Below are 25,108 nucleotides of genomic sequence, written 5' to 3' on the forward strand. Positions count from 1 at the left end.
ACATTTATATTGTTGTGCAGCCATTATCCCTGTCCATCTCTAGTAGAACGTTTTTATCTTCCCATAATGAAACCCTGAACCCATTAAACAATAACTCCTCATTCCTCCCCCACCCTGGTCCTCGGCAACCACCGTTCTACTTTCTTTCTCTGTGAATTTGTCTGTTCTAGGCACTGCATGCAAATGGAATCGTATAGTATCTATTTTTTTGTGTCTGTCTTATTTTATATAGCATAATGTCTTTAAGGTTCATCCGTGTTGTACCATGTGTAAGGATTTCATTCTTTTTAAGGCTAAATATTCCACTGTATGTCTTTACTACACTTTGTTTATCCCCTTCGTTTGTCGATGGATGTGAGGATGTTTTTACTTTCTGGCTACTGTGAATGAGGTTACAATGAACACTGATGTACGAGTACCGGTTTCAGTCCTTGTTTTCACTTGTTTTGATTATGTACTCAGAAGTGGAATTGCTGGAACTGTGTAATATTTTGAGGAACAACCCTTCGGAACTTTGGTTTTAGACAGACTATGTTTGAAGTGGTTGGAAAGTCTAGCAGTTAGGATTGAAGTGCCAGTGAAAGCGACTGCAGTGGAGATTTCAATTCAAGGAACTTGACAGGCAGACTTGATAGCTGAAGAGGAGGCAGAGTGAATTAGTTGAGAGAAGGGAAAGAAAAGAGTCGAGGCAAGGACTGCATCTTAGGAGAGAAGGAGCTACCAGAGCTAGTCAATGAGACAGAAAAAGAACGATCGGAGTTAGGAACAGAACCCAGAGTACTGATACACACTTAGCTCCAACTCATCCATATTCACTGAGCGCTCTTACAAGAACTTCCTTTCAGATGATTTAGCTTCTGTTTAAGTATGACATTACTTTCAAGGGTTTGGGTGTTGTAGGTCACAGATCATTCCTGAGTATTGAATTTCTGAGACAGATTCTTTTCAAAAAGGTCCATGAAACACCCAAAAAAAGCAGAGGATTTCTGTATTTCTTATTTGACTCTTCTCCATTTTGCATTAATAATTTCATAGTCACTTTTCTTTACCCTTTTATCGAAGTGTGACATACCTTATCGTAAGAGGACAAATGTAGATCACTTGATGGATTCTCAGATATTGTATTATATATACCTGAGTATCTAACACCCAGATTAAGAAACAGAATCTCCTTCACCTAGTGTTTCCCTCACAGCCCTGCACCCCACCCACTGTACCCATTATCTTGATTTCTAACACCGTAGATCTATTGTATTTGTGTTGAACTAATGAAAGTAGACTATTACTCTTTGTGTCTGACTTCTTTCATTTATTGTTATGTTTGTGGAATTTATCCATGCAGTTGTGTATTGTGTAGTGTATATTCCACTGGTCCTTTACACAATTTAGTTTTTCATTCTCACATTGATAGGCATTTAGATAACTTCCAGTTTGGGGCTATTATGAATAGTACCACTGTGAACATCACAGTTTCTTTTTAAAACAGGAATTTTGCATGTTATGTTCACCTCTTTAAAGATGCCATTGCTTTTTTCATTTAAGTTCCTTTCCTCCTGCGTGCCTTCCCACCATGCCTAATTATCTTCTTGGTTAATACAAACTGCCTGAACATTAGTATTGAAAATTAAAAGTACCACAGAAATTAAGTTTCTTAAAAAGTGTATCTCCTTGCATTAAAAGTTTCTTTTTTAAAGCATTTATTTTAAATTTTCTTAACTATCCAGATTATGAGTCTTAAATGCATACTGAACCTGTCAAAATTTTTCATTTCTTAATGGGATGAATTGTTCAACCTTGAGGCAAATATTTTAATTTTTGGCACCATGATGAGTTAGAGAAAAATAATAGCTCTCATATTCTTAATTCAGGTTTGTTGCAAACTTGTAATTTACATATCAGCAAAGGGAGATTGAGAATTAGTGAAGTGCATTGTGATATTTTATGTCATTTTTCTCTTTGGGTTACAGACTGCTTTGGTGTAAAATCAACATTGCAAATTCAAAATTGATGAAAATTTTATCATTCTGGCTATTTCAGAATTAAGTTTAAATTGGCTATGTTTAATAAAGATACATACATAATATATTTTATATATTTGTATGGATATATATGTCCATATATATATTTGTTTATCTACCTGTCCATCTTTCTGTCTGTTCATCCATCCATCCATTCATCTATCTGTTGACATGCTCACTGGAACATTCTTTACAGAAAGAACAATAGAAGACCACGAGCTGGTGATTGAAGTGCTATCTAACTGGGGAATGGAAGAAGAAAATAAGCTATACTTTAGAAAAAATTATGCCAAATATGAATTCTTTAAAAACCCAATGGTAAGTGAAATCCCAATTAATAGTTATGGAAAATAAATGAGTTTAGTTAAATTTTATTTTATTTTATGTGAGGAAAAAGTACACTATAGATAAAGTACAATTATGTACTTGGTAAATTGTAGGTAAGAATTCTAGTCCTTTAAACTTATAGTTGAAATGCTCACAGAAGTTCATATATGTAGTTTTGGGGAACTGTTACTTTTTTTTCTTGCCTTTTAAGAAAAAAAACTACATTTGATTTGGGGAATGAATTATTAGATATCTCCCAGGCAGGTTCCAAAACACTATTGTTTAAGTCTTTTTGCAAAACTTAGGAAATTAAGAAAAATTCTAAAGGAAGATCAAATTGATGTTTGTTGGGAGTGTTGAAACTTAACCAGAAGTTTAGATTGACAAGCATCTTACTGTTCCAAATTATTTTGTTTTCAGTGCAATAATTACTGAGCTAAGAAGAAATGAGATAAATACCAGTCCATTATCTAGTAAATACTACTTTCATTATAGTTCTTTTTAAAAGAAAATAAATGTATGTCACATACTAATGAAGACTAGTGATCTAGAGAAGTCAGAATAGCCTCTGGGCTCATTACTTTAAATTGTTTTTGTCTCTGCAACTGTAGCATATTTTTACACTAAGTTTTGGATAATTGGATTGAAATGATGTACTTAATGAAAAATATATGATAACACACCATAATAGAATATTTTCAAATCCAGAAAGGCCTCTTACGTTCTCTTTTATTTGAACCTATTAATAGAAACATAATGGGATGATCTTTGATGAATAAGAGTCCTAATAAAAATTAAATAGAATTTAAAAGGAAACTGTTTTCTTGTTGTGAATCTTTGTTAAAAGCAAGAAATTTAAAAGTCATCATTAAAGACATGATTTAGTGCTCATTTTTTGTTTATCTATTTTTCTTTTATTTAAACAAGGCTATAGATTCATTTTGTAGACTTAGAGCAGTGGTTCTCAACTGAGAGTGATTGATAATAATGTCTGGAGACCTTTTTGGTTTTCATACTGAGGGGACGGGGGGCTGCCTGTGGTGGAGGCCAGGGATGCTCTAAACGTCCTGCAATGCACAGAACAGTCCCCCCAGCACAGTGTTATTAGATGATGTTAATAGAGCTACTGTTCAAAAACCCTGTCCTAGAGGAAGTATAGTGGCATGTAATTTTCCAAACTTGCCTGATCATGAAAGTTTCATGGGGGAGGAGATAGTGCTTATTAAAAACACAGGATCCAGATCTATCCTGACCTACTGAATCAGACACTCCAGGATTGAGGCCTGGGAATTCCTATTTTAAACAGCTTTTCTGGGTGAATCTTATGATTAAACAGGTTTGGGAAAACAGTAGGTAGACAAAATTGTCCTTTTAGCAACCTGACCCTCTAGTCAAGTCCTGGCTCCTTTATACTGTGGCTGTGACCTTGGGTAGATACTTTACTTCTGTGAGCCTTGAGTTTGTAAATAGCCCTTCGGTACCTGCTGGAGTGGTCGCAGGGCTCTGGGACAGGCGCGGGAGCTCGCTCACGAGCAGCCCGAGGGCAGTGTGTTGTAACTGGAGGTGCGCGGATCTTCCGGTGTCGGCACCTCTGAGGGTGTCTGCCTGATGTTTGGGCTGTGCGCCTGTCTTCTCATTAATGCACCTGTGTATTGGTTAGAGTCGGGACTGGCATTTTAAAAAGTGCTTTGGGTGAATTTTCAAAACACTGATTTAAGAGCTTTTGCTTTAGAGTATTCTGTTGGTCACAGTTCCCTCTTTTCTGGCATGGCTTTTGGGAGAATGTAACATGTATCTTTTCGTTAGTATTTTTTTCCAGAGCATATGGTGTCTTTTGCAACTGAAACCAATGGTGAAATATCCCCCACACAGATTTTGCAGGTAAAATATATTTTCAATAAGATATGTAAGTAATAAATAATAAAGGGAAACTGTAAGGTCCATATTCATTTATTTATCTAATTTTATAAGTAGGTTTACTCATCTTACATTTCAGTGCCCTTTTGTTTTACTTTATGAGACTAAAAATTTTCTGTTTTTATTGAAGTATAGTTGATTTACAGTGTTCTGTTTCAGGTGTACCGCAAAGTGATTCAGTTATACATACATATGTATCTATTTTTTTAGATTCTTTTATAGGCTATTACAAAATACTGAGTATAGGTCCCTGTAGGTCTTTATTAGCTATCTGTTTTATATATGGTAGTATATATATGTTGTTTCCAAACTCTTAATTTATCCTCTGCTTTCCCTTTTGATAACTGTAAGTTTGTTTTCTATGTCTGTGGATCTGTTTCTATTTTGTATATAAGTTCATTTATATCATTTTCTTTTTTTAGGATTGTACATATAAGCAATATCATATGTTATTCATCTTTCTCTGTCTGACTTACTTCACTTTTTAGTATGACAATCTCTAGGTCCATTCATGTTGCTTAAAATGACATTATTTCATTCTTTTTTATGGCTGAGTAATATTCCATATTCCATTGTGTAAATATATCACATCTTTATTCATTCATCTGTCAATGGACATTTAGTTTGCTTCCATGTCTTGGCTGTTGTAAATAGTGCATCCATGAACATTGGGAGGAATGTGTCTTTTCCAATTATGGTTTTCTCTGGATATATGCCTAAGAATGGGCTTACAAGATCATATTTTTAGTTCTATTTTTAGATCTATTTTTAGTTTTTTAAGGAATCTTCTTACTGTTCTCCATAATGGCTGTGCCAATTTGCATTCCTACTAACAGTGTAGGAGGGTCCGCTTTTCTCCACATACTCTCCAGCATTTATTATTTGTATGCTTTTTAATGATGGCCATTCTGACCAGTGTGAGGTGATACCTCATTGTCAATTTGATTTACATTTCTCCAATAAGAAGCGATGCTGTGTATCTTTTCATGTGCCATCTGTATGTCTTCTTTGGAGAAGTGACTATTCAGTCAGATCCATATTTATACATGTCCAGATTTGGGATGTTATGTCTTGAATTATTAATTTTTGATGGAGATAAAGTTGGAAAAGAATAGGAAAAAACAAAATCTAGATAAAGAGTTCCCTAAGTCAATAAACACCCTATCACTATATTATTCTTTCCAGTTTTGGACAATTGTCAAAGGATTTTAAGTGTATCACAAAAGGAAATTTGCAGAGTTTTGCTCTGTGACATATTTAGAGAATATGTTAGTCTTTGAAAAAGTCAAAATTTCCAGTAAATTGTAGACCCTTTACAAACAGATATGTATTATTAACTTTTATAATAAATGCCCTCAATCCTGTTTGTGATAAAATATTTAGCAATTCAATGAAATACCATCTATGATGGAAATACCTGATTGAAAAATGAAACAGCTGAATTAAAAATACTAAGTATTTAACATTTCCTTAGTTTTGCATCTGTTGGGCATTTTTTCCAAACTGGCTATGGCTTTAGGTAACCATTTTCCCAAGATATTTGCATTACAATAAAAGGTTTCAGGTATTTTATGTTTGATACTATACTTGTTAACAGGTTAATGGTAAACAGGGTCTTTATAATGGTTGCTGTTTGATCTAAACAGCAGGCATCCTCGAATCCACTCAATATTCTCTCATCTTTAATGACAAAAACTTTTAATAGTTCCAGTATAGATATTGCTTTAAATGTATTGATATTTGAATATATTGGTAAATACACTGAGGATCACAGGTTTCTTTTCTGTGGGCTTTTTATTTTTAATAAGTTGTATTTCATTTTTTGCTTCAAAATATTTTAGAGATATAATTGGTCTCGTGATTTCTCCAAAAGCTACTTATATGCTAGTGGGTTTTCACAGACACCCTATGGAATGTTCCGGTGAATTGCAGCAGAGGTAGTGCCCTAGGAGCCCCGCTCTCATGCCTCTTAATACTTTGCATTTGGGTTATGAGAGAGTGGTGTATTGGAGTTCTTCTTCTGCCTCCTTTCCCAAATTCGCCTATAATTTAGTTATACTGCTTTAATGTTAGAGTATAAAAACAAGAAAAATCATAACTTTGGAATCAGATAGTCCTGCATGTGCCCCTGACCTCTTCTCTCCACTGAGGCAATGTTTCCACTTTTTAAAACGTTCCTTCTTTTTCTAGTGTGACCTCTGTGACTCCCTTTTTAAAATTTAATTGGTTTGGTTTAATAACTTGGAAAGCACTCAAACTAAAAAACCTACTTCCCTGTTTTGCATGTCAATTAATTAATATCTGTGGCTCATTAAATTAAAAGTTTTTTTTTTTTTTAATTTACTTAAAAAACATTATCTACTCTCGGCATTTCCCTGAATAGCCTTTTAAAAATATGTCACGTTGTTTTAGCTAATACTTTCTCTTAGGTTCAGTTTTTCTGTTTTGCATTAGTTTTTTCATAGAGATTTCTATTTTTCTTCTTTTAATGAGACACTAATGCATATCCACTGTCTTAACTAAGGATGCTGAGCACAGCTACTCAGAGCTAGCCCTTTTCATTCTCCATTTCCTGACCGACACACGCCCTCTGTCTCAGTTACTTTTCACTGGGTAGTAAACTAGTCCAAACCTTAATGGCTTAAGTACCACTCGCATTTTGTCAGCAGTTCTGTAGGTCAGGATTAGGAAAGGGCTTAGCTGGATGGTTTTCTGAGGCAGATCGACTCCCAGAGGGGTTATGGACCCACTTCTTCCAAGATGGCTTTTCACTGTATGTGCCCGGTATTGCTTGGTGCTTCTCCCTCTCTCTTCCTCACCTCTCCCCCGCCCTCCAGGGTGTCTCATCCTCTAGGGCTTTTCCAGTTGCATTGTGCTTCCCACTATACAGCCATCTCAGGGCGGTCCAGTTTCTTACATGACAGCTGGCTTCCAAGAGTCAATGAGTAAAAGCTCTCAGGCTAGTTAATGGACAGAGGGTTAGAATCAGCAGTGCGCCGCTCCCGCCACACCCTGTTGTCAGAGCAGTCACAAGCCTTGCCCAGATCCAAGGGGGTGGAGAAACTTCAGTTCTTGGCTCACTGGCAGGGTAACAGTTGCTCAAGAGCTACTGTACAGTTCTCTTTGGAAAACACAATCTGCCCTACCCACCCACAACTGAGAGCCGCAGAGGACAAAGAAGAGATTACTTGCTTTACCTTCATCGAGGAGATGAATTTGGCCCAATGTCTTTACTCACTGAATAATGGAAGTCTGGATCATGGTCTGTCTTAGACTGTAGTGAAGTTGAAGTTGATAGGTCAATCTATAATCTCAAGGAAAATCACCAAAAGGGATGAAAAGATACTCTGGTTTCTCTTCAGATCTTATCACTCTTTCACCTTTTATTAAAGAAAGAGATGTAAAGTATCAAGACGAAGTTGAACTTATCAAATGGACGTTGAAATAGCATATAATTTCTGTAGTACTGATCACTTAGAATATATATTTTGTGAGCATATTTACATTTGGAGCTTGCCTCAGGTTTCCGAAGACTGATTTATTTTCTGTGTATGTATATCCCGATTTCCATAGTGGTGTATAAGTGGCATTTGTGCTGTTTGAAAGTGCACATTTCTGTTTGAAGTATAAAGCTACAGGATCATTGATTCAGAAACTGTATGAGAATGTCTAATTTTTCTTCCAGATGTTTCTAAGTTCAAGCACATATCCTGAAATCCATGGCTTCTTACATTCAAAAGAACAGGGAAAGAAGTCCTGGAAAAAGATTTACTTCCTTTTAAGAAGATCCGGTTTATATTTTTCTACTAAAGGGACATCTAAGGTAAATGGTAATATCAATGATATATTATGAATTATATGGAAGTTGTAAGTTAAAACAGACTTTACTTTGTTTTATTATTTTATTACATGGTATTGATATATATATATTTTTTAAGATTCCAAACATTTGCCATAACCTGTTTAAAAACTTAATTATTCAGCTTTGTTTTCCACTAGTTTCAATATACATCCTTTGATGGAATTTGGATGCTCTTGTTTCAGTATCACATTCCCTGCCCATTTTCCCCCACTCTGAATCTACCTTCATTCTCCTTATCAAGGCTGGGGTTTTGAAGACCAGCAGAGTTCACATCTTTTCTTTTTACCGAGGTTCATATTACTGACCTTCTGTTGATGTTGAGCAGTTAATAACACTTAACTGAGTCTGTAACTGCTTATTAATTCCTTCGTGTGTGTCAGTTTTGCCTCCTTACCTAGACTGTAAATTCCTAGAGGAAATTATCACGTTCTGATCAGATGGATGTATGTGTTTGTGTGTTTGTGTATGTATACCTGTCTATGTATACAGTTACTTAGACATGGCTGTGCTGATGTTCCTACACACATACAGAATCACATATTTGTATAATTCCCTTAGTGCTAATACTAGTTAGTCTGTTTCTATGTAGTCTAGTTGTTGCCGACTATGCCATATTCCTGCATTGTGTCTGGATATTTTATGCAATGCATAGATTTCTTTTAAGTAAAATTACTTTTGAGAGTTTTCATGAGAGTTTAATTCTATGTTCATGCATCTGTTTTGTCACTGACAACATTGTTGCTTTTTTATGGGTAATCTGTCATTTTTCTCTGGCTCTTTTTCAAATTTTATTGTCATCTTTAGTATTTAGTCATTTCCTGGCATATTTCTTGGTATGTTCAAATATATTCTGCTAAGCCTGGCTTGATTCTCAACATACACATTCAGACTGCAAATTCATGTTTTTCTTATATGCTGAAGATGTTCATTATTTATCTCTCATTTTCAATATTTGATCTTTACATTGTAGTACTATTTTCTGTCTTGGCTAGTCGTGGCTCTAGGTGTCGCTTTGTTTGTGGCTGCCTTTGGTCTCTGCCTCTCTCTTCACACAGTCTTCTCCTTTTTCTGTGTGTCTCTGATAAGGACACTTGTCATGGATTTAGAGCCTACCCAGATAATCTAGGAAGATCTCATCTTTAGATCCTTAACTTAATTACATCTGCAAAGACCCCTTTGCAAAAAAAAAAAAAAAAAGGTCACATTCGTAGTTGCTTCAGGTTAGGACAGGGACAGATCTTTTAATTTGGGGTGGAGAGTGAAATGATCAGGTTGTAAGAAGATTAGTATGGCCATAGGAAGCTTAAAAAATCAACTAGAAAGACAGAAAAATTAAGAGGGGAAGGAAGCAGGGGACATGGGGGTAGTGAGCAGAGAAGGGAGAAAGACATTGATTGAGTTGAGGCCAGATGCTGAATAGTGCTAATTAGGTGATCATTTCATTAATCAAGGATGGAGGTGATGAAATCTAACCTAGGATGAGCAGTGGAGAGAGGAGTGGATGTAAGATTAAATGGCAAATGGCCAGGCTTTGTTGACAGTTGATATGAAAGAAGAGGAAGCACTTAAATGTTCTTAGAGAAGGACATGAAAGGAAAATAAATAGAAAATGATGAAATAAACAGGAATAGGAGATTTGTTTCAAGGTCACCATCTTAGAAGAAAGATAATGATCTTAGTTCAAGATATATTGCATTGATGATGAAGCATCAAATGGAAATGCCCAGAACACAGCTAATGATAGAGACTAGATATTTGAGCAGTGGTCCTAACAGGAGTTCAGAGTTGCAAAGGAGTAATGATACCATGTTTTCGCCAGCTTTTCTTGCATGGTTTCCTGGCTTCCGTGACACAGAGTTTTCCTTTGTTGCTATTCACACACTGTGCACAAAGACTTGCAGGTGTTTGTGTGTGTTCCTGTGTTTCTTTAAGGTTTAGGTGGTAGAATATTTCATGGAATAGGGCTTTACTTAGTAACCCATTCCTTCACAGAAATCTTTTACGTTTATTTATAAGTATATATAGTTTGACAACTAGTATTCTGAGCCACCAGGGAAGCCCCATTCTATCTTATAGATGCATTTAACTTTTCTTGAGGATTTAAACCTAGTTCTCAAATTTTTATATTGTAGATCATGTGAGAATGAATAATTACCCATTTTTGTAATTAAGATTTTAGATTTTTTCTTAACCTTTGTAATGAACTTTCTCTTTTCCCAGTGTTCTTAATGTATGAAGTAATATATGAAGTTAGTTTTAAACAAATGTGTGTTGGATCATCTTTATACTTTTAACATGGGAGAAAAGTAGATTCTAAATCCAGTAACCGTGTTTTTCTCACTGTCTGTCCAGTGATTCTTCAATGGAAGATATGATAGTATCTCCTCAATTCCTGAATTCTAATTGGTTTCTCATGAAAATCCACACTGCCCATTATCTTTTTACTTCACCCGACTCCTTTCTTTTCCTACCTATTACATAATAAGACAGCTCTTATTCCATCTGTTGGAGCCATGCTCTTATCCTCGCCATGGTTCCTGCTTGGCTGGCTGGCATTACAAGTATCAAACCTCTGTTCTCAGGTCATACTTTAGCTCTCCTCAGCGTGGTGTCTGACTTTGCTAGGCATCATACATGATAGCCTTATTTCTGTTGTTTATTAGCTAAGTCGTGTCTGACTCTTGAAGAAGGAAATGGAAACCCACTCCATTCTTGCCTGGAGAATGGACAGAGGAGCCTGGGAAGGCTGTAGTCCATGGGGTTGCAAATAGTCGGACACAACTGAAGTGAGTTAGCACACAGCATGCACATCCAACTGTTTGAGACCCCGTGGACTGTGGCCCACCAGGCTCCTCTGACTATAGGATTTCCCAGGCAAGATTTCTGAAGTGGGTTGCCATTTCCTCCTCCAGGGGATCTTCCCAACCTAGGGATCAAAACTGCATCTCCTGCATTGCAGCAGATTCTTTACCTAGTGTGAACCACCAGGGAAGCCCAGTCTTCTCTCTAGCCTGTGCTTAATGAGCATGTGTTCCATTGTTTATACATGAAAATGATTTTACCTTCTCCCTCAAAAAAGGAATTCCATATATTAGATAACCCCAAGGATTATGATCTTGATACAAATCATGCAGGTTGTCTAATATGGCATACCTGCCTGGCAAAGTGACCATTTCCTTCCCTTTTTCTATGAGAAGGGTCTTATTTATTTTACTTTGTGAAGATGTAGGCTGCATGGGAGTTGGATAAACACTTTTGCAAGCCTTGGAGGTATAGCTGTGACTTACATTTACAGAGAAATATCTAAGTACCCTGCTGTCCACCTCCCCCCTCCATTATGTACACGTGTGCATGCATAGCTTCGCTAACCATGCCAGCTCAGCCTGCAGTCTTACAGTGTTGTAAGCCTTGATATGTCTGCACTTCAGTTCCCTTCAGTTCAGTTCAGTCTGAGTCGTGTCCAACTCTTTGCGATCCCCTGGACTGCAGTATGCCAGGCCTCTCTGTCCATCACCAACTCCCAGAGCTTACTCACACTCATGTCCATTGAGTTGGTGATGCCATCCAAACTAGTGGACTGAAACTCAAGAGAAGAAGTTGATCATGCCTCTTATGGCCTTCCAGTATTTCTTGAGTTGCCTTTTTCTTACATCCAAATGACTCAGCTACACTGACTTCTACACTATCAGGGGGCAGGAATGGTTTTATTCCATCTTCATAGAAATCAGACATTTTTTATGAGCAAAGTTTCTATCAAGGAATAAAGTTTTAAAGGCCATGCCAGTGAGAGTACCTTTCTCCCTCCTCCTCCTCCCTTCTCCTAGGACCCTAGGCTGGGTCTCTTTAACAGTTTTCTTTTCTGCTTCATTCTTTCATGGAGTTGGGATATTCATTCATTGGGTTAAAGTGCCTGAAGAACAGTGACATGCAGAGAAACAGTTGCATACAACAGAAACTCTTGATGGGATAGCCAGTCTACTGTCCAATGACTGAATTTTTTTGGATTTGGATTTGAATGGGTTGCTCAAATTGCTGAATGTTCTTCTTGTCTTTTTGTTTTAAGAATACTACTGCTTCTCAAATTTCAGTGCATACAATCACTTGGGTTCTTGTTAAAATGTAGATTTTGGTTTTGAATCAGCAGATCTGGGGTGGGCCCTGAGATTTTCCATTTTTAATAAACTCCCAGGTGCTGCTGATACTGCTGGTCTGAGATTGCTAGTAGCAAGATTTTAAAGAACAAATGCATTTTGCTCAGTTTTGATTATACATTCAACCCCAGAATTAAGCATTTCTCCAAGTTATTAACCTATCACAGAAGAGTATGACCCAGATTTCCCATGACCAACTCTAAATCTCATGGCTTTCCCAGAGAAAAAATAGCCCTTCATGATTCCATTTTACCTTTAAAATCATACATATTCCATTGCAGGGAATTTCCCTGCGTTTATCTGTACAGGTTCCCTTGCTTTTGTAAAAGAAGGTAGTCATGCTGCCTCTTACATTACTTGATGTGGTGTGTGAGGCAGTACACAAACATGAGGAATGATCATTTCTCAATGAAGCAGGGATCATCATCTGTTTCTTTTTTTTTTTTCTTTTACTGCTGCAGAAGCTTAAACCACCCTTCTTCCCTTTGAGGAACTACCATTATTTGAAACCCAGATAAAGAAAACATTTTCAAAAGCTGTTCTTTGCTATCTTTCTTCTTTCCCTCAGATTCCTTGAAGTGGTGGTTAAAGCAAGTCATTTTAAATATGGAGATATATTTTTTGGTATATTGGAAGTTAAATTGTAAACAGGTCGCCTCTTCTTAAATTAAATAATCTCATATCCAGCTCCTGGTTATCTAAGGATATGGTGACTTAGTTTTCCTCTCCTTTTGTTTCTATGACATTATTTGGGATAATGTTTACCAAGGTATAAATTATGTAATATAATAGAAATACAGAAGGTAGTGTAAAATATATGTACCCATTTCAACACACACATGTATATTTTTTTAAGGAACCACGGCATTTGCAGTTTTTCAGCGAATTTGGCAATAGTGATATTTATGTGTCACTGGCAGGCAAAAAAAAACACGGAGCACCGACTAACTATGGATTCTGCTTTAAGGTACAGGCTTAATATTTTGCTAGATGAATAAAGCAAGCCTCAGCCTTTTAGGTAAGCTTGAGTTTCTTTTAATTTCTTTTAAAAAGAGACAGCTTTCTCTTATATATAGGAGAATTTTAGTGGCTTTTATTTCAACAGGTGTTACCTTCAAGATATGCATTAACGATAAACAATGTGCTGTGGCCTTCTAGCCTAACAAAGCGGGAGGGCCCCGAGACCTGAAAATGCTCTGTGCAGAAGAAGAGCAGAGTAGGATGTGCTGGGTGACCGCGATTAGATTGCTTAAGGTAATCTCACTGCAGGCGTGAATTTCTATTAAATGCTGGGAGTACCCTCAAAGTTTGAAAATGGCTGTATTTCAAAACTCAGAAGACTCACTCTGAATCCGTGTGGTTATGTGAGGAAAAAGAAAAATAACCACCACTATATGCATGTATTTTATTTTTTATCTAAAAGATAAACATTTCCAGAGTAGAGTGGAATAACCTAATGCTTTTATCTTGTGTGTGTGGAGTCTTCCATTCTTAGAAATGTTCTGATTTTTATTGTTTGGTAAGAGTGTTACATATATATCCAGTAAAACTGACCGAAATTTCTCCTGTCTGTTACTTAGTCTGCATTTTAAAAACATTGTCATCAATTCGAGGTAAAGTGTATTTTAAAATGTGCCCACTTGGATATGTTTTCCGTAGTTGTTTTATGTTTTATTGAAGTATTGACTGAATTGCTTTTTAGTCTAATGTAAATTATTTTACAAATTTTACTGTAGCTGTATTATTCAAATATTTACCTTTGTGCTAAGTAAGAATTATAGCTTCCACAAGCAAAATTTATTGGCAAGCATTTTGACAAGGAATAAGAATGTTCTGAAAGTATGTAGGGAAGAGAGACACAGCTGATACCTTCCTGGATGTATAGGAAGCCCATGTATTTTCAAAACTTGTATGCTAGTAAATTTAGCACAACTTTAAATTTATAATTATAAAACTTCACCCATTTCATTTTAAGAAGGGCAGAATAATCAGGATCAGAATTAGTAGTTGTCATACCAGGCTTGGAGGAAAGTTTTATGTTCTGTCCTTTTCCTTTTTTTTTTTTTTTTTTTAATTGAGGTAAAATACATGTAACATAAAATTAACCAAATTAGCTCTTTTTAATATGAACAAATTAGGGGCATTGAGTACATTCAAAATATTATGCAACTGCCACCTCTGTCTAGTTCCTAAACATTTTCTTCACTCAAAATGAAACTCTGTGCCCAGTAAGCAGTTACTCCCAGCCCCTGGCAACCATGTTTTGCCTCTATGGATTTACCAATTTGGATATTTCATACAAATAAAAGTGCCCAGCTATCTCAGTCAGTAGAGCATGCGACTCTTAATCTCAGGGTCATGGGTTCAGGCCCCACATTGGGTGGCACATGTTTTTGGGCATCCCCAGTAGCTCAGTCAGTATAGAATCTGCCTGCGGTGCAGGAGACCTGGATTTGATCCCTGGGTCGGGAAGATCCCTGCAGAAGGAAATGGCAACCCACTCCAATATTCTTGCTTGAAGAATCCCATGTACAGAGGAGCCTGGGGGGCTACAGTCCATGGAGTCACAAAGAATTGGACATGACTTAGCAACTAAACCACCATACACACAAAATCATATAGTGTGTGACATTTTGGATCTGGCTTCTTCACTTAGCATAATTTGTGGTTCATCCATGGTGTAGCAGCTTGTATCTGTACGTTGTTCTTTTAATGGCTGAGTAATATTCCATTGTATGTGCATTGTTTAACATACACATATATGTTAAATAAACAATTTGTTTATCCATTTATCCATTGATGGGTATTTGGATTGTTTCTACCTTTTACTGTTGTGAATAGTGCTGTTTTGAACATGTCTATACACATATTTATTTTAGTAACAGTTTTTGTTTTTTTATATATATGTATATACCTAAAACGGAGAAGGAAATGGCACCCCACTCCAGTACTCTTGCCTGGAAAATCCCATGGACAGAGGAGCCTGGTAGGCTGCAGTCCGTGTGGTCGCCAAGAGTTGGACATGACTGAGCGACTTCACTTTCACTTTTCACTTTCATGCATTGGAGAAGGAAATGGCAACCCACTCCAGCGCTCTCGCCTGGAGAATCTCAGGGACGGGGGAGCCTGGTGGGCTGCCGTCTATGGGGTCGCACAGAGTCGGACATGACTGAAGTGACTTAGCAGCATATACCTAAAAATGGAATTGCTGGGCATATGGTAATTCTATGTTTAACTTTTTGATTAATTGCCAAAATGTTTTCCTCAGAGGCTAAACCACTTTATATTCCCACCAGGAATGTATAAGAATTCCAACTTCTCCATACCTCACAAACATGAATTATTTTCCATTAAAAAAAAAAAATAGTCATCCTAGTGGGTGTGAAGTGGTAAGAAGCAAGTGTTTAAAAGTAATTTAAAGCTTTTGGATTAACTGTGAAATTTTCTTCCTTTTGTGTTATGGCAGAAAGTCACTATGGTTACCTTTTTATTAGAGATTTGTTTGTTTCTCAAATAGTCTATTGTCAAAATGGCTGTCATGATTTTGATTTCTGCAAATCTTATAATTATTAATTTTTTGAAACCCTCATGATAAGTAGTCACTAGTCACTTCTATGTTGCTCTCATTGTCATAAAATGTAAAACAAACAAAATGAAAAAGAGAGAAGTACTTTAGGGTGTCTTGGAAACCAACCAGTCGAGACAGTAGTAACTTGGTAACCAGGGACCTGCGTTGGAATCACAGGCGCTGCTTTCTGAAGCCCCGTGTGCCCAGCTGCATCCTTGGGAATCCTGAGTTCGTGATTGAGTTCCAAGTGTCTACCCGATTAAGAACCACTGACTTCATCCCGTCTCCTCCTTTCACAGATAAAGAAGCTGGCACTGTTTGAAAGACTTTATTCCGTCACAGTTATGGTAGAGAAAATATCTTAAGGTCTCTGATTTTCTCTCCGCTTCCATCAGAACTCTGGAAGCCTAGCTAGGTTGACTGAGGAGATACCTTCCAACCTTGTTGAGCAAGACTTTCTCCCTTCTCATGGGCTCAGGTTCAAATACCCAACACAGAAGCAGGTGGTAAACCCACTTCCTTTAAATAGTCCTTCAGTGACTCTAACATGCCATTGACTTTACTAGGATGCTCCATTATTTGTATGGAACTAGGAAGATAAGAATTATGCCAATAAAATTATGATGTGAGGTTTCACATCACTTATAATTTTTATTTTCATTTGAGTATTTAGATTTATTTAGGCCTGTAGTCCTGCTTCTCATTTTTGTTGAAGTTATCAATTTTGTGTACATATATACATGTACATATATATGAAATAAATTAGTTAAGGTATTCATGAAACTTCTTCATATTCTAAATCTGACTTTTCTGAGTCATTTTCATCTCAGAGTCATGGATACTTATATTTTCCAGAGATTATCCAGCTCTGTGCCTTCGAGAGCGTAGGGGAGGCAGATGAGTGCTCTGCCATGGTCTGGGAGGTTCTTTCTAGCCACTGGCAATCCCTTTGCAAGGTTTGATGCTAATGACTTTTTAATCCCATCAGTTTCAGGCAATGGCAAGTTGCTTGGTCCACAGTGAATATAAGATGCCATAGGTTATAATATACAGATTGTTAGTCTAAAAACAGATGTCTGTCTGAGAAATGATGAAATATACCGAAAGTTTTGTTCTTTTTGTATCCAGAATGCTCAGTTTCTGGAAGATTGTATCTTCTTATTGTTTGACTCTTCTCAGTATCTTTCAAGTCCCAGTTGCCCAGTTTAAAGAGGCTGTGTTGTATCAGTTTTCCAAAGCTGCTGTAACATATTACTGCCAGCGTAGTGGCTTTAAACACAAAATTATCATCCTTCACCTCTGTCATTCAGACATCTGAAGTGGGTCTATTGGCCTAAAAAGAAGGTGTCAACAGGGCTCCATTACCCTTTGGAGGCTTTAAGGGAGGACCTGTTTTCTTGCACTTTCCAGCCTTTAGAGACTGCTCATGACACCTTCCTCCATCCTTAAAGTCAGCAATATCCTTCTGAGTCCATGCTCCCTTATTTCCGATTCTCTCTTCTGGCTCTGGATAATGACCCTTGTGATTACACTGGATCCACCAGGATCATCTAAGACAATCATGTCATTCCAAAGTCAGCTGATCAACACCCTTAATCGTATCTGCAACCTTATTTCCCCTTTGCCAGCTAGCCTAGCAACCTACTCGAGTATCTTTGCTTGGAGAATTCCATGGACAGAGGAGCCTGGTGGGCTACAGTCCATGGGGTCGCAAAGAGTCAGACACAACTGAGCGACTTAACACACACACAGCTAGCCTGATGTATTATATTCACAGGTTCCAGGATGTGGACATATATGGCCCATTGTTCTGCTACCGCATCCATGTTCCCTGTTTGTTTCAATTATGGCAAAGCTTTTCCAGATGAGGCTGGAAATACAGGCCAGCATCAGTGAAGTCCTTTAGCATGGAGCCAATGAGAAACCACCATGGAATCAAACAGGAAAGTGATATGATCTGTTTTACATTTAAAAATAATCAGTTACAGGAAGTCTGAGCCTGCCAGCACAGACATATTTGAGACTCTCTAACAGGGGACTGGCAGCTTGTTGTCAGTGAGGTGCTGATTTGATCCCCATGGCTGGTGCAGCTGGGCTCACCTGGGGTTAGAGGTAGCTTTTGATCATCTTCTTTGTTTGCCTCTTGTGTTATTTCCACAGTTTATCAGCAAGGAGCAGGGGAACACTAGTCTATGTTATGTTGGCTCAACCAGAAGTACCCTTCTTATTTCCATTATATGCTGTTTATTAGATGTAGTCTCCCCCAAGAATTTTGGCCTCTTGTTTTGTTTTCCTTTCTTTTTCATATATACATGTAAACTCTTCATGTAGCAACAAACAGAAATATTCCCATTCTCTTTGAAGAAATTCCATTTCCATGTAGAATCAGAAAAAAATCAGAGACTTAGAAAAGGGGAGATTTGTTCATGTAGAGTGTCCTGGGTACATGGTGTCTTTTCCCCTTCCCTTCAGTTAGAACTCTTTAACATATTTTGGTCCCTTATCTGCCCCTCCATAGGACAGGGAAATATTAAGGTGATCCATGCCCTACCTCTTGGACAGAGTTAACTGCCTACTAAAGACTTTCAGCAGCACAGAAGCAACTTCCCAAAGCCAGGGGGTATTGAGGATAGAACATCTTTGAAGAAAACAGTCTTATTAGTAGATGGCAGACTTTTCACTACAGGTGAATAAAAGGTGTCCAGGCAGCATGTACTTGTGAAAATGTTGGTTGGAGTCTATTATATATTCTTCAAAATGAACTTGACTCGAAATTAAGCTCCTCTGTCTTCTTTTTAAAGTCATTGTAGGCTTAGAGTTGATTTAAAATAAATTTCATTAGACCCTATTAATGTCAATCAAACCTTAAATTAAAAAATAACTTTTAGAAGTTGGGAAATAATTGGATAAAAAAGTCAACACAGAGAATTTTAAATGACTCTAGGTTTGTATTCATATTAAAAGCAAAATCTTGAAAACAGTGACTTCCCTCGCCCCCCTCTGACTTTCTGCCTAATTACCAAATATATCCACATTGCTGAAATTGCTTTCATGAAAGTAGTTTTTAGTAGAGAAATAGCTCTGTTGGAATGTTTAAATGGAATTCATCCTAAGGGTAATATTGGTTTCCATGGTGTCTTTCCAAAGTCTTTTATATAGGACCTACTTTTAAGTTCATAATGGCTCCATGAAATGGAGAGAATTATAGAAGGTAGCAGAAAAAAAGATAAGCCTATTTGTTCCATTGGTTTCTTCCTTTCTTTTTCTTTTTTTTTTTTTTTTAAGGGAGTAACTTATATCTAAGGGGGTTATCTTCCAGTTTTAGACGGGGGCTCCTGTAAGATGTTTGGCCATGGCAATTGACATTCTTAGTGTTTCTCAAACTAATAATCCAATTATAATCCAGACCCACTTTCTTATCGTAGCCTGGCAGTCTGGTTCTTATGATGCTACCTCTTGAAAGTAAACATTGTGTAGTTCTGATCTATTGCTCTTTACATTGTATGCCATGACCCTTTGTCTGAAATCAACCTGATGCCCCACCATTTTGATTCCCAGAATTTAAAATCAAAAATTAAACAATGGCCTAAACCAGAGGAATGGTACAGTGCCAGGAATTTCCAAAATAGGATCAAGTTTGTGGATTACAAAAAAACAGTGTAATTCATCAATCAGTCATTGAACAGTTATAGTAAATTTGTCATTGAAGAGTTATGGTAAATTTTACCCAATTCTGCTTAGGATGTGTGTCAGATTCTCAGAGTCTTTGTACCATAAACTCAGGAAGATTTTCCAAGTGAGCTCTCTTATCATTAGGTGATATACCACGCCACGCAGTTTTGGTGCTGTTGACACTAAAAATAATGAGTAGGAATGTCAATTCCAGATCTTTGTATTGTGAGCTAGAACTTAAGTGTGGGTCCCAATAAAAACCACTCTTTGAAACTGTCCCATTTAGAACATCAAATTTTGTCTTTCAAACTTTTGGTTGCTTTACTTATTTGTTTTAATGAAAGCTTGTAATTTTCATTTTTTATATTGATGTATAATGAATGAAAGTATTGATTTTCATAAGTTATGTATGTGGTAAAAGCGGTGGGACTGTGTTTTTATTTATTTATTCTGCAGTATGGCATGCAGCTATACCAGAATTACATGCATCCATATCAAGGCAGAAGTGGCTACAGTTCTCAGAGTATATCTCCCATGGTAAGGACCAAGTTTTTGAACCTACATCTTATTTTATATTTACATTACATTAATTTGCAATCATGTTACATTATAAATGTACATTACATTACATTTCCTGGTTTGTTTTTTTTGTCAAGTAAAGTAACTTTTGCACAGCTTCTTACCATCATGTTATATTAAACTATTTACATTTGGATTTTGTATGATTGCAGCCTATATGATAAAATCACATAGTGGGGCATACATTAAGTAGTCACTTAAAATAATGTTTTATGTTAAGGAAAAATTTTAAATATTTGAAAGAATTATGAGAGTCATTGTGTGTCATTACATTGATGATTAGATATTAATAAGATATTTTATAGAACACTGTCCTTGAGAGTGTAGATATTTCTTAATTATTGATTTGATTGTAGGTTTATTTATTTAAATATTAATTCTGGGATTATCATAGCCTGTGACTTCTTTTGCATTCTGACTTTCTAACAATAATATTTTTAAAGTTTCAGGTCCTTGAAAAACATACCGCTCTCCAGGAAACCCAAAAGATGCAAGCCAAAATATTGGTTGTGCATTACATTAAGACTAGCACCGCTTCACAAGTTTATCCTAAATGGCACTTGGATATTTATACACAGATACATCTTTCCCCGTCTTTGGGACCTAATTTTAATTTCCTGTGCATTAACAAGAAATTTATTTTTGAACTTAAAGTTTATGTTCTGCTGTTTTTGCTTGTGCTCTTTACTATTAAGTATATTGGAAATTTGGACGTATGAGCTTGTATGACAAATTGGCTAACATGCTGCATTTACACTTAGGTTAAAACATGCTTTTCATGGCTGTGACCAAGGGAGGTGCATTTTCGCACGTGGTAACATAGCAGATAAAACGCTTAGTTCTAGGAATGAGGCATGAAATAATGTCAATTATGTATCCTGATAGACTAATATGGAAAAAGAATTCCAATTCTGTAGTTATGGTGCTTTAAGTTAAGGAAGAGTAACTTTTCATTTTTATATCGATTACTTTTTAGCTCTAAAATAAGAAAGTAAGGCATGTAATGAATTTTTATAAAAGCAGTAGCTTTAAGGTGAGAATTTTTATAATTTGTCAGCTTACCCTAATCTTTTAATTCATGTATATATGAATAATGAATTTTATTATCTTAATCCTTTTCTAAATCCTTCTAAATTTCTTTCAGAGTCTAAAGTTATTAGGATGAGCATGTTAATAGCAGCCATGATTTGGAGGCAATTATTATTTAGTATCCTCTTAATCATAGGGGAAGAATGCTATAAAATAAGTCCTTTCCAGCCTCATCATTGTCATTAATATACAAGTATAGTATTATTCTTGCTTCTTTCCACTGAAACTGACCCTACTGTTGATCATTATAACTATGACAGTTCAGTTAATGTAGCTTTATTTTTTCGGCACCTGTATAAGAAAAGACACTCCTTGAGTCTCGAATTTGGTGTAAACAGGGGTTCAAGGACAAGAGGTTTAAACCTCTGTGATGAGGACAAGGATCTAGTCCTGTATGGCAGTTGACATGATCAGACAAAATGGCATCTCAACTCTTCTTAATTTTCACAAAGGAAACCTAGCAGACTGGGGAGGCATTTTTGTTTACTTTGATATCTATACAGAATCCCAGGATAATTTCTAGATGAGAAAATCAGTGACCTCACCTGCCTCCGTGGGTTTTCATCAAGGTACCATGTTCAAGGAGCAACAGGAAAAGCTTCCTAATTTTGTTATAGTTTTAAGGGACAATATTTTCTTCTCCAGGGATTCATTTTGAGAAGGGAAATGAGAAAAAAAATGATCATACCATAACGAACATCTTAACTATATATAGCACACAGTAGCTACCCCATCAGCCTTTGAAAGGAGAATCATCAGCAGATATTTCAAGAAGCAGATATTTGGTCTTTTTTTAGGACAAAAAAAGGAATTCATTTAAAGGAACATCTGTTAGTTAGACCCTGGCCAGAATGAGGGGATGGGAGAAGCAAATCAACTGAAGTTCTTATTTATTGTTTCTCATATTTGACCTTGAGCTAGACATTCCAAATTGCCATTTTCTCCCCTGTACCTCCATCCCGTGGTACAGAAAAGAACCTTAGAGAGGGCCCATCACTATTTGCACCAAGTGTGTGACTTTGGTGGAGTCACTGCTGTCCTGCAGTATAAACTAAGGGAGGGTGGTTGTGTGATCTGTAGAAATGATTACCCCTCTGATGTCCCGTGGCTCTGTACGATACTGAGAGGATGCTGTCTGAGGAAATTCTCTGCCCTTTTACTGTGGCCTGCACTGCATGTTTATGTGAAAGTCAGTTGCTCAGTCGTGTCTGATTCTTTGCGACCCCATGTACTGTAACCCGCCAGGCTTCTCTGTCCATGGAATTCTCCAGGTAAGAATACTGGAGTCGGTTGCCATTCCCTTCTCCAGGGGATCTTTTTGACCCAGGGATTGAACCTGGGTCTCCTAGGTTCAAAGGCAGATTCTTTACCATCTGAGCACCAGGGAAGCCCTGGAGTGGCAGAGACTAAGTAGTTAACAAGTTGCTGCTTAGCTAAGCTGCCTGAAAAACATTTCAGGCCCCAGCCTCACTCAGAAGTGTTTGGATCTGATCTCAAGGATGATCCGGATAATGGAGGGTGTACTCGGGCTCCTTCTTTCTTAAACAAAGGCATGCTGTTAAAATCATGGACTTTTATTTTTCGGGCTTGCCCTGTTTATCCACCACATGGAAGAGCTAGAAAAAGGGACAAATAGTTGAGAAATACATTGATTCTGAATGTTAACAATGTCGCTTTCCTATGTGAAAGAAATTGAGCTGAAAATGACCTTTTGGTTCAAGTCAGATTTTGCTTCACTTCCATTTCTTTGTCCACCAAAGGTAAACTATTAATTTTTCATCTACCACCTGCCATTCAGTAGAAAACATTTGCTCTATTTCTGTGTGTTCCCCTAGCATAGTAATATAGCAAATGAAAATACTTATTTGTATTGTAGACTCCCTACTTAAGGTCAAGTAATTATGGAACATGGGATATTGTTTTACATTTCAGCCTGTCATACTATAAGGGGAAAAATGAGAAACGAATTAAGAACAACTGCTTATGTTTATTTTTCTTTCCTAATGGTATTTTTATGTTGTCAGAGTCTTGTGATTACAGAGGCCATCTTGGCATGTGAAGGCAGAGATATTATACGGATAAAGCTATCATTATGATTGAGATTAGTTACTCTGTGGCTTGGGCAGGTGGAAGCTTTTCATTAATGTCGGCAAAGCAAAAGTATATCTGACTGGTCCACAGCCCAGCACAGGAGATCATGGGGTGAGAAGGGCAAAGTAAGGTGTGACAGCAAATAGAGATTACAGAGACAGCATCTGTCTGGAAAGAGCAGCTGTCAGTTACAAAAACTCCTGTAACAAATGAAAGATTGCACGCCGGATCTCCACAAATAAAGATGAACTGTAATAAGATTGTGGACCACTACAGCAAGGTTTTGAGAGGAAATAATAAATGCTAACAAAGTGGGATGTGTAATGCAGAGATAAATGACCCCCCCTCCCATTTTTGTATGAACCAAGTTTTGTTTCGAGCAGACATTTGACTAGAGTCTGTTAGACAAAGCGGGATATGCCAGAAACCGTGTGGATAGAGAGGCAAAATGGCCTTAAGCCAGGAGTCTCCAGGTGTATGTTGGCGCATCCTTTACTATGAAAACTCCTTTGTGTGTGTGTGTGTGTGTGTGTGCACGTGCACGCTCAGTCATGTTCGGTTCTTTGCACCCCAGGGACTGTAGTCCGTCAGGCTTCTCTGTCCATGGAATTTTCCAGGCGGGAATACCAGAGCGGGTCGCCATTTCCTTTGGGGTATCTTCCTGACCCGAGAGTTGAACCGCATTTCTTTTGTCTCCTGGATTGGCAGGCAGATTCTTTAGCACTGGCTCCATCTGGGAAACCCATTTTTTATGTGTGTTGCTCATCTATTAATGACCAGTGGGGAAAAACTATTAAGCATTGCCCATGCTGGTTTATGGGCTTCCTAGTTGGCACTATGATAAGGAACCCACCTGCCAATGCAGGAGATTTAAGAGACATAGATTTGATCCCTGGGTAGGGAAGATCTTCTGGGGGAGGAAATGGCAACCCACTCCAGTATACTTGCCAGGAGAATCCCATGGACAGAGGAGTCTGGTGGACTATGGTCTCACTTCAGTTCAGTTCAGTCACTCAGTCGTGTCCAACTCTTTGTGACCCATGGACTGCAGTATGCCAGGCTTCCCTGTCCATCACCAACTCCCAGAGCTTACTCAAATTTATTTCAGTGGAGTTGGTGATGCCATCCAACCATCTCATCCACTGTCGTCCCTTTCCACTCCTGCCTTCAGTCTTCCCAGCATCAGAGTCTTTGCCAAAGAGTCAGTTCTTCGCATCAGGTGGCCAAAGTATTGGAGTTTCAGCTTCATCAGTCCTTCCAATGAATATTCAGGCTGATTTCCTTTAGGATGGACTAGTTGGATCTCCTTGCAGTCCAAGGGACTCTCAAGAGTCTTCTCCAACACCACAGTTCAAAAGCATCAATTCTTCAGTGCTCAGCTTTCTTACAGTCCAACTCTCACATCCATACATGGCTACTGGAAAAACCGTAGCTTTGACTAGACGGACCTTTGTTGGCAAAGTAATGTCTCTGCTTTTTAATATGCTGTCTAGGTTCGTCTTAACTTTTCTTCCAAGGAGCAGGCATCTTTTAATTTCATGGCTGCAGTCACCATCTGCAGTGATTTTGGAGCTCCAAAAAATAAAGTCTGTCACTGTTTCCATTGTTTCCCTATCTGTTTGCCATGAAGTGATGGGACCAGATGCCATGATCTTAGTTTTCTGAATGTTGAGTTTTAAGCCAACTTTTTCACTCTCCTCTTTTACTTTCATCAAGAGGCTCTTTAGTTCCTCTTTGATTTCTGCCATAAGGGTGGTGTCATCTGTATATCTGAGGTGATTGATATTTCTCTCCACAATCTTGATTCCATCTTGTGCTTCATCCAGTCCAGCGT

The 25,108-nt window shown here is 37.4% G+C and overlaps 1 protein-coding gene across 8 annotated transcripts in view; it reads left to right on the forward strand.

The window, feature by feature from the left end:
* Nucleotides 1–25,108, forward strand: part of GRB14 (growth factor receptor bound protein 14) — a 124,288-nt gene that overhangs the window by 93,295 nt on the left and 5,885 nt on the right. For 4 of the 8 annotated variants that reach the window (XM_020877210.2, XM_020877211.2, XM_020877208.2 and 1 more), the window contains 6 exons: nucleotides 2,215–2,336; nucleotides 4,152–4,226; nucleotides 7,948–8,085; nucleotides 13,132–13,242; nucleotides 13,434–13,529; nucleotides 19,972–20,052. In XM_020877210.2, the coding sequence (XP_020732869.1) occupies nucleotides 2,215–2,336; nucleotides 4,152–4,226; nucleotides 7,948–8,085; nucleotides 13,132–13,242; nucleotides 13,434–13,529; nucleotides 19,972–20,052 (623 nt within the window). Of the gene's footprint in view, nucleotides 1–2,214; nucleotides 2,337–4,151; nucleotides 4,227–7,947; nucleotides 8,086–13,131; nucleotides 13,243–13,433; nucleotides 13,530–19,971; nucleotides 20,053–20,537; nucleotides 25,061–25,108 lie in introns of those variants that run through there. The other 4 variants (XM_070476121.1, XM_070476118.1, XM_070476119.1 and 1 more) reach the window with 4 other exon arrangements.

The sequence above is a fragment of the Odocoileus virginianus genome, chromosome 13 (genome assembly GCF_023699985.2).
Source record: "Odocoileus virginianus isolate 20LAN1187 ecotype Illinois chromosome 13, Ovbor_1.2, whole genome shotgun sequence".
Taxonomy (NCBI): Eukaryota; Metazoa; Chordata; class Mammalia; order Artiodactyla; family Cervidae; genus Odocoileus; species Odocoileus virginianus.